At 38.9% G+C, this 17,454-nt stretch overlaps 1 protein-coding gene across 1 annotated transcript in view; it reads left to right on the forward strand.

Annotated features, from left to right (window-relative positions):
* The first annotated feature begins 2,175 nt into the window (after window positions 1-2,175).
* The window catches only part of LOC140236064 (uncharacterized), a 51,255-nt gene continuing 35,976 nt past the window's right edge, over window positions 2,176-17,454 (forward strand). Inside the window, exon 1 of the mRNA XM_072316037.1 lies at window positions 2,176-3,177. Coding sequence (XP_072172138.1) covers window positions 2,304-3,177 — 874 coding nt within the window. The 5' untranslated portion in view covers window positions 2,176-2,303. The remainder of the gene's footprint in view (window positions 3,178-17,454) is intronic.

Consider the following 17,454-nt stretch of genomic DNA (forward strand, 5'->3'; position numbering starts at 1 on the left):
TACCGAAAGTGGAGCCTTCAAGACGTTGATCACTCAAGAAAAAAACAAACCCAACAACAATAAACAACCATTGATATACCAATATGAAATTAATGTGCAAAACTAATATGTTGAGCATTTGATTTCATTTTTTTTTCACTCCCAATGAAAGGAGAGCTTTGTAATAATAATTATTCTACCTAGTTTCTCTTTCTAAGATGCTTTACTCTAATTTCACGCAAGGGTAATCACATTAATGAAAAAAGGAATGAAATAGTGAAATTACCACAATGGTGCAGAAACAGAATTCTCTGCCTTTTGACAAAAACGGAGAAAAAAAAATAATTGTAATTAATTTATCTTCTCATAGTATCCGACAAAATGGAAAATTGAATAAAACTGTGGCTAGATTTGCCTTAACTTCTCTTTCCCAGAAGTATACAGGGCACAATCCTGCTCCTATGGGATTTATTGACGGTATAAAAAGGTTTTTTGGGATGCTATCAAAATTGTAATTACAAACCTATTGCTTGTAAATAATTCATTGGAACTGGATTGCTCAAGGAATTTGAGGGATTCATCTTTTCCAAAAGAAAGTAACAGAGCCTACGAATTTGAGTCATCAGTTTTTCGCTCAGTGAAACAGGAATTAGGGTCAACGCCTCATATGAAATTCATAGCAAAAACGAATGGACAGAAAAATGGATGATATAATTGAAAAATTGTGTGCACGATCCTATCATTATGAGTCATCGGGGATAGCCTCGCTAGTCACTCAACACTAGATGGCGCCATTCCTTATAAGCGGTCTATTTTTGTTTGTTTATTTTCTTGTTCTATCCTTCGCCGGGCTGACTGTCATATTTTTGTTAATGAGGGGGGTTGTGATTAGTCTCTCATCATCAGACACATTTCTTATTTTCTCACTGGTGTTCCGGTTTTCTTTTTCTTTTCTTTTTTTCTTTTTTTTTTTGATTGCCACTGCCGCGTTTAAGGTAAAAGTTTTTCATGTTAGCGGTGATTTTTTTTTTTCATTCACTTGTAGGCCTACAATTCCCGTGTATGGCTTGAATCATAATCTATTCAGCTAAAAGAGTTGCATTAGTCCATTCATAGAACCACCTCCTAGAAAGTTTAGATGATACTAAACAATAAAATAGTTAAACAACTAAGACAACTTAAGCTATAAAGGGCCTTCCTAAAACACTGTTTAAGCAAACGCAGGCTACACAAGAGTAAGCGCTATTATGACACTGAATTTTAATGTTCAGATTAAAGGGGAATTGCATTCTGACATTCTTTCTTTTTTTTTTTCCGCCTACAACATGACTGTTCACACACTGACATACTGATTCTTGAAAATCTTCAGCAAATACCTGTCCAGGTCCCATCATTCTGTCTTGTACCAATGGTGGAGAACAAAATCTCAATATGATACTGTGATTCGGTTCTTCAACATATTATGATTGATTTGTTATGAATTCAATTTAGTAAGAAAACACTGAATGACCATAATGTACGCCATAAGTTGTTGATGTTGTTCTTTGATAGATAAAGTTATTGACAAGATTTACTTTGACATTCAATCATCAGCTTTTTCTTTTCTCTTATGTTAATAAAAAAATATAATCATCTGCGTTTTCGGCTGCCCTTTTTCCTCACAACCTCTGTTGAATGCTGCTCAATCTACTAGTCGTAGTATCGCACTGCATATTTTACCGAATTATGGTAACTTTGCAGTACTTGAAAGATATAAGATGCATTTGGCTCATAATACTCCCCCCCCCCCCCCGACTTCCGGGTTTCATGAGTTACTCTACAGTAACAAGCAAAAGTAAAAAATAAAAAATAAAAAATGAAGAAAAAAAAAGGCCTTCAGCATAACTTCTGGTGCCACTTCCCGGTTTCTTCAGCTGAGAAGCAAAAAACAAAACAATACAAAAAAAAATAAGGTCTCCAACTTCCGGGATTTTTCAGTGGTGACACTTTATGCATTCCTTTGTATGGTGCAAAAAAAGTGAGGGCCTGAGCCCCCCCCCCCCCCCCCCCCCCGTTTCCGCCGGCCATTTATAGGACTACCAAGTGTCAGCAATACATTTTTTTTTTTTTTTTTTTTTCTGTGAGGCGACAGAAAAACAAGCACAGGGTCTGGAAAAACAGAACTACTACTAACATAGATCCCAAAAATGGATGCGAGTGTTGACATTCGAGCTGCACAACACAGCAGAGGGGAATTCCAGAAACAATATCACGCTCTTTTTCACAACTAAGGGACAATGACTGACCGTCTGGTAAGAGTGATATATTGATGTTTTGATCCGGGGATGTTCCCGAGCAATATGGAGGAAAGGATTTGGTATATTTTGCTGTGTTTTATCAGCAATTCACAAATTCTTTTGCCGACGTTGTCGCTGTCCACGTCTCTACGGGACGACTCGTCACTACTACACCCAATGTCGGGCAGGGCTATGTTGGACTCCACGGTGAGAAAACACAAAGTGCACCAGCGTTCTGTGAATTGCCCAGAGGAGTTCTACGAACCGCAGGCCCCCGGCGCGTCCCGGTCCAAGCGATCAACCGCAGTCGAATCGACCATAGGCGATCTACTACGTCGGCACTCCATGCATCATCATCATCATCATCATCATGATCATGATCATGATTATGGAGGTGCACCTCCCTGGTCCATAGTTGGTCGCCGTGGGCACAGGACAAGAACGGGTGGGACTAATAAAACGCCAACAGATCAACTCCCATATGTTGGCATATGTGTGCCGTGCTCCAAATGCTCGCAAGGGGAAATTGAAGCTGAACCATGTACACCCACAAGCAATACAGTCTGCCGGCAGTGCAATTCCGCTGCCGGAACATCTTGCACCACCCCGTACAACGAAAACGTAGATCTTACCATGACCACGCCACAGAGACTGAAGGACAAAAGCTCCCCAGTGAAAGTTACTGTGGATTTATCAGGGAACGTAGCACCGTCAAAACCCAACAGGAAACCTTCACCCGAGGATGTGAACGTGAACATACAAAAGGCCGGCCGAGATGAGAGAAATTCTTGGTATTTCCTGAGTCTCTGCGCGCTCATTGGTCTACTGGTATTCTTATCGCTAGTGATGGGAGCCTACTTGGTGTCCGTCAAGGTGACATCATGGTGGCGATATCAACGACCAGTCACCGTACGCAGGAGAGGTAAATATTAAGAAATGGATCAAAAGAAAAGTCGAATGGAAATTTGATAGGCTATCTCACTAGCACGCTGTGAGCAGGTAAACATTTCTGGAATGAATGATAAAAAGAATTTCTTTGTCAACCCCGCCTCCCCCCCCCCCCCCTTGTAAAGAAAATGAAAGTGATAAATAACATGTGATACAAATCTGTCACAGCCAAAAAGGTGCCACTGCCAGGCCAGAATTGGGGAAGCAAGGCCTTGAGGTCCCATTGTAAACATTGCATCATGGTCTCAAAACCACCTTACTAGCTAGGGATTCAGAGATTCAAAAATGCTTAAAGGGGATGGCTAGTAACTGATCAGTGGGAATCAGTGGGAATGCTGGAGGATGATTGTTCCAATCCTTGGGGATTCATTTAGTATCTATTGTTGTGTGAAAATTATTTGCTTCAGAATGGTCTCATATTCAAGTAATGTGCAGTTTAATGTTTCCAGGTTAGCGTGCCTGGTCAGTGACAGGGCATTAATCTGCACATTACTTGAATATGAGACCGTCCTGAAGCAAATAATTTTCACACAGCAGTAGATATATAATGTACTCTTAAATGAATCCCACAAGGATTGGAACAATCATCCCTCAGCATTCCCACTGATTCCCACTGATCGGTTACTAGCCATCCCCTTTAATCATGACAAGTAAAATGTATCGTGACTGTACAGACACTAACTTTAGCTTTCAGGATGGATCGTAATTTACTTTATCCATGCTGGTTGTCAACATGACATTCTGTCTATAACTATTTATATCATATTGGATGGCTATGAATGGGATACCAGGGAATATTGCACGAGTTAGGGCCAATATTGCACGAATTGAAGATGAGTGCAATATTGACCCTTATGGGTGCCATATTCCCTGGTATTCCTAACTATACACAGCCCAGTCGCTGTACATGGTACGTCGCGACAGGGCTGTACGAGCGCGACCACCAACCACTAGGAGAGCGACGTAATCGTATCACTATAGCTTTGAATTTTGATACTTAACATCATTTTTGTCACCTCAAACTCATCGAGTATACTCTTCAATATTTACTCTACATCTGATGCTATCAGTATTCAAATGTACGCAATGAAACTTACCGAAATTGATCATCATATCCAGCATGTCCACACGGTACACAATCTGTCACGCCAGGCCTAACTATACACAGCCGGCCCAGTCGCTGTACATGGTACGTCGCGACGTACCATGACCATGTACAGCGACTGGGCTGTGTATAGTTATGGTATTCCATGATTCAAGGCCATCCAATATAATTATTGTCATCTATACAATCAAGCAGAACAAGCATAAACTGCACAAAATTACCCGGCTTCTACTCATCTTGGAAGTTGACTCGGCAGTCACATCCCAGCGCTGAAAAGGGGAAGCCCCTCAAACTGCATGAAACAAACAACTAGCAAGATGTTTGCGCGCTTGTGAACTGTAACAAAATGACGCGCACTAGTAGCGAGCGTTTGCGCATTCAGCAAGCGCTCGCGCAATAGACGAGACAGAATTGAATATGATGTGATCTGGAGCGGCAAGTGACAACGGTAGCCTATGGGGAATTACTGTAATACGTTGGCCTATACGTTTCATTCAATATGCTCTGATATTGAACGGTAAAAACTGCGCGGACTACAATGTATCTTATACGCGTTTTTAATGCGCCGCTATTAAAAACGTCCTATATACAATGTAGTATGATAATTAATGATGATCTCCAAAAGTATTTTGTATCAAATAATTTGTAATCCACGTGTAGACATCTGTGTGTTGCTTGTACAGGCTCACATGCGTAATGGGTTATAGAGAACTGAACTTGAGTACGTACTTCATGACATTCACCAAGAAAATATGGTACAGTGTGTATCGAGTCATCAAGTCATGATACTCATCCAAACTTGCACACAGTACGAATATGAATACTATGTAGGTTGACTTGTAGTAGTCCTTTCTTTGATCTACCTGGATACAGAACTGTCACTCTTTTAAAATAGTGCTACATGTGATATAATAGACTTTTAATGTGATGAAGATCCTCCCATGCTTGATTACATACTGTAGCCCTACATGAATTGTAGTAGGTGGGACCACTTTCTTGATTTAATGCCTCACTAATTTGAATAGCAACTCATGTTCTACAGAGTTGCTATTTAAAGGAAGTACACAGTCTATGAAATTATTTCCTAGATTTGTATGTACCGGTACTTCAAGTTTTCCTGCTGATTTTGTGAATACATTTTTGTTAATTTTTTTTCATAGCAACCATGTTTGTGTAAGAAAAATCTTCATGAATTTGAATAATAAAGCAGTACCCGCTGCATGCTATTAGGATTAGAACCAACCCTTGTTGTCGGGCGAAAGCTCGGTGGTCTAGTGGAGATGACGCCTGTCCGGTGATCAGGAGGTCGTAGGTTCGAATCCTGCTCGAGTATGTACGCCCATGATTTTTTATCATGGCTACTACTAAAACACTGATCAATTCAGTGCTTATTTACGTCGATATAGGGCAATTTGTCAATCAGTTGCAATGAAAACAACTCGACGGAAGAATTTCATGAATTTGAATAATAAAGCAGTACCCGCTGCATGCTATTAGGATTAGAACCAACCCTTGCTGTCGGGCGAAAGCTCGGTGGTCTAGTGGAGATGACGCCTGTCCGGTGATCAGGAGGTCGTAGGTTCGAATCCTGCTCGAGTATGTACGCCCATGATTTTTTATCATGGCTACTACTAAAACACTGATCAATTCAGTGCTTATTTACGTCGATGTAGGGCAATTTGTCAATCAGTTGCAAAGAAAAATCTTATTCTCAAAATGCAGAATTGTATTAAAAACCTCAGCAGACTGACTAGAGGAAGTGTGAAAAGGTTACATGCATTATTATAAATTACACCACCTTGGCTTTTCTCAAGCATTAAAGGCATAGTTTACCTTTTGCAGATAACCCAGCATTAGTGCTTCTATACATTGTAGTTCTCAAACATGTGAGTTAGGGATAGAAACAACCAATGTAAAAATTGTAACCAGTATAATCGATGTTACATGTAAGTATTATACAAAATGTGAACAATAATAATAAAAATGTTTCCAGACTATACCGTCTACAGATCATTGTAGTACAGTTAGGCAAAAAAAAAAAAAGGTTGTATTGCGTAACATGGGATTTTCAAATAGGGTCGGTTGGGCGGATTTTTTTTTTTTTTTTTTTTGCTACCTGCATTTTACGTGTAAAACTCGTGCTCAGTAAACAGTTACAACTGCTGCACCGTATGTGCTGTGTTCATCTATTCTACGAATCATGTTGTATGAGGCCGATATTACTCAAATTATACCCCTTCACAGAATTTAAAGATGTTGAAATCCCTATTCTGAATGTTTTCACTTCATATTTTACTATTTTGACTTAGATAAGATAGATGCAAATTGACCCATATGTACGATCTTTTCATCACACACGGCGATCTCTATCACAGTCCCACATATACAGATTCGTGTAAGTTCTCCACACAAGAAACCTATGGCAAAACTGTGCAAAATACATTGCAGTCTAAATGCTAAGTATACACTGCGTCCGTGTTGGAAACAGATGACGTACTGATCAAGCGAGGCTATGCGAGGCGCTAGCGAGATCTCTCCTTCGTACATCCGATATCCCCAGAGCCGTTTCCACTTCCGGGTTTTTTGCGATCACGATCGCAGTCAACAAGATACTTGATATCGATAGCAAAAAAAATAATAAAAAAACATAGGGTCGGCGGAATTTTTAGGGTCGGGCGGGTTACGCCAATACAACAATTTTCTTTTTTGCCTTATGGTTTAATGAGAAAAGTAGTGATGAATTTCCTTATATTTTAGGCTTTATTGCAAAAATTTTGTGTGGTAGTGTGTTTTGTAATGCAACTGACTTTATACTTGTACAGCACTGTACATGTACATTTGTAGTGTACACATCAAAAGTGATATCTTGAACATTTTTTAAATCACTGCTCCCAAAGGTAAACAGGACCTTTAAAATGCAGGGGAAAAGCATTTTGTACAGTGATGTACATTCAGTTTACTTCACCTCAATTCAAAAATATAATGTGTACAAAATATACAGTTTCTGTACTCATCAAGACAATTGAAATTTGAAATGTGAAATTTGAAATTTGAAATTTGAAATCCGCTAGATGACTTTCAGATTGTTGGGCATCCGGAGACCGACCACTGCATGCATACAATGTATTCCAGGCCTTGGTTACTGTATACACTCCAGTGATGCTACATTTTGTGTGCGCAAAACTTTGCAAGAATATCATGAGGAAGTGTGGGTAAAGTCACAGTTATTTGTAGTACTAGTGAACAAAGGTTAAGTGTGTTCACAAATTTTATGGGACAGTCAAATTTCAAACAGAAATACAATTTTGTACACTATACAGTACTGTATGTGACCCTTGGACCTTCTACAACTACAGTGGGCAAAAATAAGCAAATATTTTGCAGGCCATTGTGAATAAAGTGTGTAGTTGAATAGCTAGTCAATGTTTACAGTGTTCATTGTGATACGTGGATGCAAAGTTAATTTGTGGAAGAGTAGAATTCGATGTCTGAGTAGAGTTTAAAAGTAGACTTGCTGACTGAGTATTTTTATCAGTGTCTCTACAAGAGCCTCGCATAAAGGGACGTGACAAGGAGATCATTATTTAGCAATTTCCTAGTTTAATCAGTTTCAGCTATTTTGGGAGTGAATCTACCTTAATACTGTAAATGCAATGTGTGCCACTTTAAAATTACTTTTGATAGAGTATTGTACATGTACACATGTACATATTATAGAAATGAATATTCCCATTTTTCCTATCCAGATCTACAGGACTGTACATAAAGTCAGCTTACAGTTTTATTAAGCCTCCTTGATCTTTACATAAATTACCTTCTTTTGTACACACTCCACACACTTGTACTACTACCCGGTATTACAGTATTTGTAATCCAATTTCATACTTATTAGCCGGGTTCACACGTACAAATTAGCGGGATGACGATCGCGATGCTCATCCCGAGTTTTTTTGCGAGCGTCCACATGTACCGAATTAGCGGGATAGCGATCGCGATCGGTATCCCGCTAATTTGGCGAGCGTCCACACGTACCGAATTATCCCGCTAATTGCCGATAGAGATAACAGCAAAGCCTGCAAAGTGGGTCACACAGCGCCCTTCTCTATGCGCACTTACCTTTGTCCATTGTCTTTTACGCGTCAGTGGTGTGGTTCGCGCGCTGTTGTTATTGTTCTCCAAAGAGGTGAAGGACCTCTTCGCAGAGGCCTCGCTGTTGTGATATGCGCATTGCATGATGGGATGTAAAAACTCGAGATTCTAATCCCGACCGTTCACACGTACCAGCACGGGGCCAATTATCCCGCTAATTGACGAACCAGTGCAAGATTTCTTGGGATTAGCATCGCGATGCTTATCCCGCTAATTTTCGGGTTTTTTCTGTCCACACGTGCAAAAAACTCGGGATGACGATCGCGATGCAAATCTCGAGATTTGTATCCCGCTAATTGATGTACGTGTGAACCCGGCTATTCTGTGTTCAGTTTGATACTGCTGACAAACAACAACAACAACAACAACAACAACAACAACAACACACACACACACACACACACACATAAAACAACTTTAATAGGGTAAAGTTTGTAGTCATTACAGGCTCTTGAAATCACAGTGCATAATTTTCTAAATTTATCTCTTTTCCTGAAAAATAAAAGATGATACATAGTCATCATAGACTCGTTATTTTGTACCGGTGTACCACAATGTTTGGACAATCTATTCTCTGGATGATGGGCATTTTACAAACAGGACATGCAGCTGTTGTTACTTGTCTAAACAAGGAAAAGTAGAAATTACGCGGTGCGTAATATATGTCCCCGCCGGAAGTAGCATTTAGTAGCAAAATGTACAATATAGGTAAAAAGATCAAGGTCAAAGGTCAAAGAAGTCAAAGGTCAAAATTCTATGTAGAAGTTTTGAAGCCCTCACCTAGTGCCATCACATAAAGCAAATGGAATCGAAATCGGGTTAGAAATGGCGAAGGAGTAGTGCATTTTGTAGCCAATGTACAATATAGGTAAAAAATCAAGGTCAAAGGTCAAAGAAGTCAAAGGACAAAATTCTGTGTAGAAGTTTTGAAGCCCTCACCTAGTGCCATCACATAAAGCAAACGGAATCGAAATCGGGTTAGAAATGGCGAAGGAGTAGCATTTAATAGCAAAATGTACAATACAGGTCAAAAATCAAGGTCAGAGGTCAAAGAAGTCAAAGGTCAAAATTCTGTGTAGAAGTTTTGAAGCCCTCACCAAGTGCCATCACTTAAAGCAAACGGAATTGAAATCGGGTTACAAATGGCGAAGGAGTAGCATTTTGTAGCCAATGTACAATATAGGTCAAAGGTCAAGGTCAAAGGTCACAACTGAAATTCTTTATAGAAGTTTCAAAGCTCCCATGTAGTGCTATCATATAAAGCAAACAGAATCAAAATCGGGTTAGAAATGGCGAAGGAGTAGCATTTTGAACATTTTGATCACACACGGACGGACGCACGGACGGACACACGGACACACACACGTACGGAGCCCGTTTCATAGTCCCCTGCTCGAACTCGTTCGGCGGGGACAAATATCATTGTACTTGTACTCTGTGTCAATTGTACAGTGTGCATGAGTGGATTATTCAGGTCAGTAAAAACATTTGGACTTGAACTGCCAGCGGCAAACAATATCTTCAATTCCCTGGCCTTTCTGTGTGTACTCTTTCCAGTGTAGTGGGGTTGTACGGTATTGATTATTTACAGAGCTACAATAGTAAAAGTATAGCATGCAAATTTGTGCAAATGTACATGTACAGCAGGCCTTTATATGCACACATACATTGTATAACATTGTACACGTATGTACTGAGTAGTTCAAGTCGATACTGTATACATTGTAGGCCTACAATACATTGATAATTCCAGACATTAGTTGAACATTGTCTTTTTTTTTTCTTCTTCTTTTTTGAAAGTCACCCAACACTATGTTCTGAAACTGTCATAAAAATTATCTTGGCTCCATCATTGGAAGTTCATGATTTTTCTTTTCAAAAGAACTTTCTAAAAAAAAGGGAAATTTCCCTTTCAGAAGTATGAGATAAATTTGTCTCCCCCCCCCCCCCCAAGTAAAATATACAGTAGATCATATTAAGCCTACATTTTGAGTAAAACTCACTCAGAGATATTGATTAAAGTTGCAAAAATATAGGCCTACATGCGACTGTATTCTATTGGTTGATAGGGGATAGATTTTATGACTTGGAAATAGTAAAAACTCTATGTTTGCTACATTGTGTGCAGATAAAGCAAATTAAAGGCCCTGTTTACCTTTGGGAGCAGTGATTTATAAAATGTTCAAGATGTCACTTTTGATGCATGGATATATGTTTCAGTCAGTTGTATCACAAAACATCCTACCATCTACATGTAAGAATTTTGCAATAGAACCTAAAATGTAAGGAGATACATTGTATTTTTCTCAATAAACCGTAACTGTACAAATAGACGGTTTAGTCTCGACACATTTTCATTATAATCGTTGTTCACATTATGTGTATTTAACAATACTTAACATTGATTATACTAACTCAAATTTTACATCAAGTGGTTGTTACTATCCTTAAAGGTAGGGAATCCCATTTGCATGCCTTAAATGAAGAGTTGTATAAATACAGTGGTATGTTGAAGAGAGTATCATTTTAGAAACTCCCATAAAGTATTGAAAGTGGAAGCTAACATTTACAATTGTAGTACATTTTTATTGACCGTTAGATTTTGAATTGAATTTTTTTCGGGGCTCACTGTAAATTCCAGTACATTGCTAGGCTACCTTTGCAGACCCATGCACTGCATGTGTGTCCATCATGTATATTTTGTGAAGAAAGTTCATCAAAACTTACAAACATTTCTATATACATTCTTGCCACACACTCTATATGTTATTACATCAGCTCTTATACTTTTAGATTTGTGTTTATAGATAAAAAATACAGAAGACTGCAACAAAAAGGCTTAAGTGTGGCTGACACACAGAACTACTGAGTAGTTGAGTTTTGTGCATTATTCAAATTGTAGATAACTGTTGACTTCCAAATTTCTCAGCAGTGGCCTAAACAAGTCCCCTGAGGTTCATATTTAATGTTCTCCTGCATTTTGGGAGGTCTGTAAAAGGTATTCCCTACCTTTAACTCACATTTTGGAACTATTTTGAAGCATTAATTCTGGGTTTTTACTTCACGATCTGCAAACGGTAAATTACTACAATGTAGTATGCCTTTAAAGGAGGAGGTACATTGTACTACAGTACTTCTCATAAGTTTGTATGTTTGCACTTATCGTATACAGTATGTAGGCCTACTGTAATATTTGGTTTTGGACTGTATAAAGCAAATTATGAGCTATAGATTAAAACTATTGGATTTTCCATGATACACCTGCCCCCCCCCCCTCAAAACAAAAAGAAACAAAAATATTTTCCATTATAAGAGCCTAGTGTTAAATTTGTAGGCCTACAAAGTTCTACATTGTAGATGTGATGATATAGTGTTTGCTATAAAAGGTGAATGTAATAAACCTACCCGGTATATTAAAAAAAAAAAAAAAATGAAACTTTGCAACATCAATACTACAAACACTGTACACTGTACATGTACAGTGGCTTCCCCAAACTGGGTGCAGCATACAACTTTGTTGCTTTGACCAACTCAGGCTCTGTCATTCATAGTTTGATACAAATGTAGTAACACCTGTTCTATGATGTGTGTGTGGAGAGAATGTGTCATAAAGCAAAACTGAATCATCTTCTTGAAGTTAATTTTGCAGTTCCATACTCTGAGCATAGAACTGTGCATGTTGGTACAGTGTACAACACTATAGGCCTACAATTTTGTAGTCTAGTATGCAAAAGGATCCTATGTACATGTAGTTATACTACAGATGTTTATGACTACATTAAAAAGTAGGCCTTCAGAGATTTTAGAAACATGTATGCCTTACCTGTTCTGTATTTTAAGAATTCCCTTGTAATGTAGGCACCTACAATAATGTATACATACAGACAGCCTGTAGTAGAACATCGCTAAAACCAATCAAACAAACCAAAGTCAGATACCATGGGTACATGTATCCATACAGTACTGTATAAAAGCTGTTATTTTTGCGAGGGTTTAATTTTCGCAAATTTCGCGAATCACAGTTGGATCGCAAATTTGACAACACGTGAAAATGCCTCCATGTGCTTTGTTGATAGAGCATTAACACAAGCGTCGGCGTCAATTCGCGAAAACAGCATCTCTCACGAAAATGTCTGTGACCTCGTCATTCGCGAAAATATCTGTACACGAAAATATCAGCATACAGTACTTGTACTGTACAACGTTGTACATATGTACCGGTTTTCTTGTCTGATCAAAGAATACTGATTATGAGTGTGGTCATGCAGAGGTTTTTCTGTTGCCATTTTGCTGTGTGCACAAGTACAGTAGGCCTACTGTAAAACCAGAAATATTGGCATGCATTTTAATTCCGTGAATTTTGTGAGATCCAAGATTCGTGAGATTAAAATTTATACTGTATACTCCATATATTTCACGAGCCTAAATTTTCGCGAATCGGGAATCCCTGACGACTTCGTGAGTGGTTAAATTCATGATCGTTAACTCCTGTACTGAACGGAGAAGAGTACACACGTACGTCATATTCACGTCGAGAGCAGAGTCAATATTTTCGCGTGTCTTTAATTTCGCACCTGACTCACGAAATTCGCGAAAGTAAAAACCTCGCGAATATTGGGCGTATACAGTAAACCCGAAAGTTCTTGTCTTCTCTACATTGTTTTATGCATTGAATGCCAGTTATACACCTGTAGCGGCATTTCACGAAAATCTCATGCTGCGAAAATTTCTTGCTTTTCAGTAAACAGGATGAAAATACTACAGTCTTCATTCATAGCAGGGTGTTGGTAAAGGGGATGGAGGACCAACATTTTCTAATATCAGTCATAGTATGATAACATTGTACAATAGTATGATGTCCCTGTGTTAAAGGTACTGTTTACCATATTAAGAAAGGAAAAGTTACATGTACCGGTACCGTATTTAAAAAATGTACGAGTTATCACATTTGATGCACATGTGTAGGTCAGTTGTATCACAAAAATCCTATAATATGTACATATTTGCAATAAAACCTAAAAATATAATGAAATATCAGTATTTTTTTCACTAAACCATTTTTAGACGGTCTATTCTAGAAACAATTTTATTGTAACTTTTGTTCACATTTTGTATGGGGGGACAATTTAACATTGATTACAGTTTACATTATATAATGATTAACTTTTTACATTGGTTGTTTCTATCCCTAATTCACATTTTAGAACAATTTTGAAACACTAAAGCTGGGTTTTTGGTTTGACAAATGGAAAAGAATGCCTTTAAAGGGACGGTACAGTATTGGTGGAGATGAGATTTAGGGCTTTTAACTTTTTGCGAGATACTAAGAAAACACTTATGAAATAGTACAGAGCATAGGCCTACCATTTTAAGAGGAAGTCAAAGTTTATATTTGATGAAAATTGGGTTTGGAATGACTGAAACATCCAAAAACAAAGTAAAACAAAGCGATCGTAATAAAAGGTGGGTCCCACACTTTATTAGAATCGCTCTGTTTTGAATGATATTATCTCAGCCATTTCAAAACCAATTTTCATCAAATAAACTTTGAATTCCTCATGGAATTACGATCTGTACATGCTCTTTCATATTTCATAAGAGGTTTCATTAACTCACCAAAAAGTGTTAGAAACCTGATATTACATGTCGGTCTCAACCAAAACTAAACGATCCCTTTAAAACCCTCAACAGGTCAGTGTGACCTTACCCCTGTCAGGTGGAGGTGCTGGAGCTTGATGGATGACTTGGTATCGTGAGACTGACTGTAGTCAGGGGAAAGTGTTGTACCAACCCCATTTTAACCCGTTGAGGACGGGCTGATTTTCCAACGACACCCATTTCCCATAGACTCTTGCCCAGTATGTACGTTGTACTCTGGACTCGTCCTCAACGGGTTAGAGGGGTTTCCATGTTTACATGTTCTCACTGGTGATTTTCTGTGGAAAGTGATCTTCACATGCAAAACTTTTCTGATCATTAACTGTCTACTTGAATATTTTTTGTACTTCAAACCTCAAAGCCATTCAAATATTGAAAAATATTTTTTTCAAGAATTTTACTTTGTGATTTTTTATTCTTTGCGAATCTTTATTTTCTTGTAAATCTTTATGATCATTTAATAGTTGACATTTCTTTGCTGCCTTTGTACATTGTACTTCTTTCTTGGTTGAGAGCAATGATGCTTCAAGCATTCTATCAAGGAGTTTCTTCCCGTGGAATATTGATAGCAGTGTGAACGTGGCTGTCCTGGCCGTGAATGCTCAGCTACATGTAGCTCTGCTGTCTTTCAGCAGACCTTGTTCTTCACAAGCAAGGGCTGTCTTCCAAAGCTCTTAAAAACATTGAGTTCTCTATGGGCAAGTCACAATGATATGGGTGCATATTCATGAAAACAGGAGTCATTCCATCTCAAACACAACCCAAGCGATGTGATGGCAAGGGAGCGGCCTCACACCACCGACCGATGCAAGATAGTGCTCAGACATCACATCACATGCCCTCAAACCGGAGCTACCGAGTCTGCCCTGTTCTGTTCTGTATAAAAATTTGAATTCCTTTCCTGATGTCCTGCTACACATTTTGTACGAAAAAGGCCTTCTGAAATTGGAAAATGCCCTAACATTCATGTAAAAACCAAGTGATTGCTGTACACTACAGTACCTTCCTTCTTTGAATTTGACTTTTATGGAAATGTTGACACCTCAACAGTTCTTTCACTGCCATAGGAAATAGACAGAATGGAGTTTCTTCAAACTTCTTTTTCGTACTGAAACATGCTTGATTTTGCAAATTTTGTTAATTTCTCTCTTTGTATTTTTACTCTATCTTCTCCTTATTCTTATTATTCTCACTATCATTATTCTTAATATCTTGAGTAGTACAATGTGCAATTTCTTTACTTCTGGTTTTCATTGTGCGTGCGCATATCTCCAACAGGAAAAGACACAAAGTGTGTCTCAAAGTTTACATGAGATATAGGTCTACACCGCTGTATGATTGAGTTGGTGGGACATCAGTCTATTTCATGATGCGATTCACATTCAAATCTCACATGGTACAATGTACACTTGTAATGTGTTTTTTCCCTGTGAAGTTTGCATTAACGCTACGTATGTACCATTTGCATGAAAATAGTTCACATTGCTAAAAAACACTGTACACAAATGTTGTGAATCGATGTGAAAGCACCTACTGTATGTATTGATTGCACCTTTACTATTGTTTTGTAGGTCTGTACCAGCAACTGACTTCCTGATATATGCAGCAACATATATATACCAGAATTGAACTTGGCAGAAAAGTAGCCTAACATCATCACCTTCTACCCCTCCCATCCCCCCTCCCCTTTCCCAAAACCTGTTCCTCTCTTCCTAGCTATGAATTAAATATGACCAATACTGGGCAAGCACGGCAGCTTCAGCTGGGTCTTATGTCAAGTCAAATAGCTCATTTGACAAATGGAGGCAGTGTTAATTGCATTTATTAATCAATGCAAATTGGAAATCTTGTGAGTCAGTGTCGAAGCCTGTCAGAAATGTCGTTAGAGGCGCAGAGTGATGAATGAGGGCAGGTGGAGGCCCAGTGATTGGGGTGGGGCCCAGTGATGGGGCCCCAGTGGTGGGGTCCCAGTGAAGAGGGCTCCGGATTTGGGGCCCTGTCTGGATATTAAAGGGACACATGAGCACTGTGGGTAATTTTGCATTTGGTGTAAGTATTGTTATCATGATATGGTCCATCAGTGGTCGTAATATTTTTTATTTTCATTTTTTCCATCTTAGAAGAAGATGGCTGGATAGCTCATATTCAGCTGCACCAGCTGGTCTTCCATGGGGTCCAGTTCATATTAATAGTTGGGAGTACAGTACAATTGTACTTGGGACAGACCACTTCACAGGCTTATGAAATGCACTCTACTCTTTATGATTAATGAATGAAGCAGGATCCTGTACATTACCGTATATGCTGTATTATATTCGCATAAACAGAAATTTTAGGGGGTCACAGACATTTTCTTGAGATGTTTTAGCGAATTGACACCAATGCTAATGTTTTTATGCGCTATTCCCCTAAGCGCTTCGAAACATTTCCGTGTGTTGTTAAATTTGCGATCCAACAGTGATTTGTGAAATTCGTGAAAATCAAACTCTCACGAAATTAACAGCTTCAATGCATTGTACAATGTGCATAGGTTGTGTCTTTCTCACACACAAGACCTCCACTTTATGTCCCATCTGATGGACAGAGTGTTTTGCCTCAACCAGAGCAGCCCCGGTGCTACGGTGCAATTAACTCACTGATAAGAGGCCAAAGCTTTTGAATTCTTAACGGTCATCGAAGCGCTGTGCGGAGGGAAGGACAAAAAATCTCGAAAGTTCACCTCCTCGTATCTCCCTTATTTTACCACCAAATCCCTTGAAACTTCACACATATATCAAATATGAATATATCATCCTTCATATGATTTTTGGGCGAAAACGCTGATGTATCTTTCGAGATATGTGTATTTTTCTGCTTGAGTCGACTGTGGGAAAGGGTTACGATTTTTTCCCGACACAAGTCTGCGCCTGCATGAATAGGTATGCATTTGATCAACATATTACTAGTCTGTATACACCAGACTCACTACCTGCGAAGTCTCGTGTTTGTGCAATTAGTAGTTAGGTAAAAATAAGAGCAAAAAGACAACCAACTTTAAGAGAAGATACTGGACATGCACAACTAGATCATCCTCCTGCGCATGCGTTTTCTACTGGTGAGTGCACGCTTAGCCAATCAGCGGTGTCAGGCTCGGCGCAATGCGACAGAGGTCGATTTTCGGTCAGCAGGGTGGTGAGTGGGCAAGAGAGGAACCCTGCTTTGTGCTTCAACTGTTTCAAGCAGCACAAAAACCAATACATCGGACTGCGTATTCCTTACGCCATGGATTTTACGTGGGTCACAAGTGACAGTGATCTCGATTTTTTCCAGACATAGCTGTGCGCCAAATGATACAGAAAA

Source organism: Diadema setosum, chromosome 12, assembly GCF_964275005.1.
Source record: "Diadema setosum chromosome 12, eeDiaSeto1, whole genome shotgun sequence".
Taxonomy (NCBI): Eukaryota; Metazoa; Echinodermata; class Echinoidea; order Diadematoida; family Diadematidae; genus Diadema; species Diadema setosum.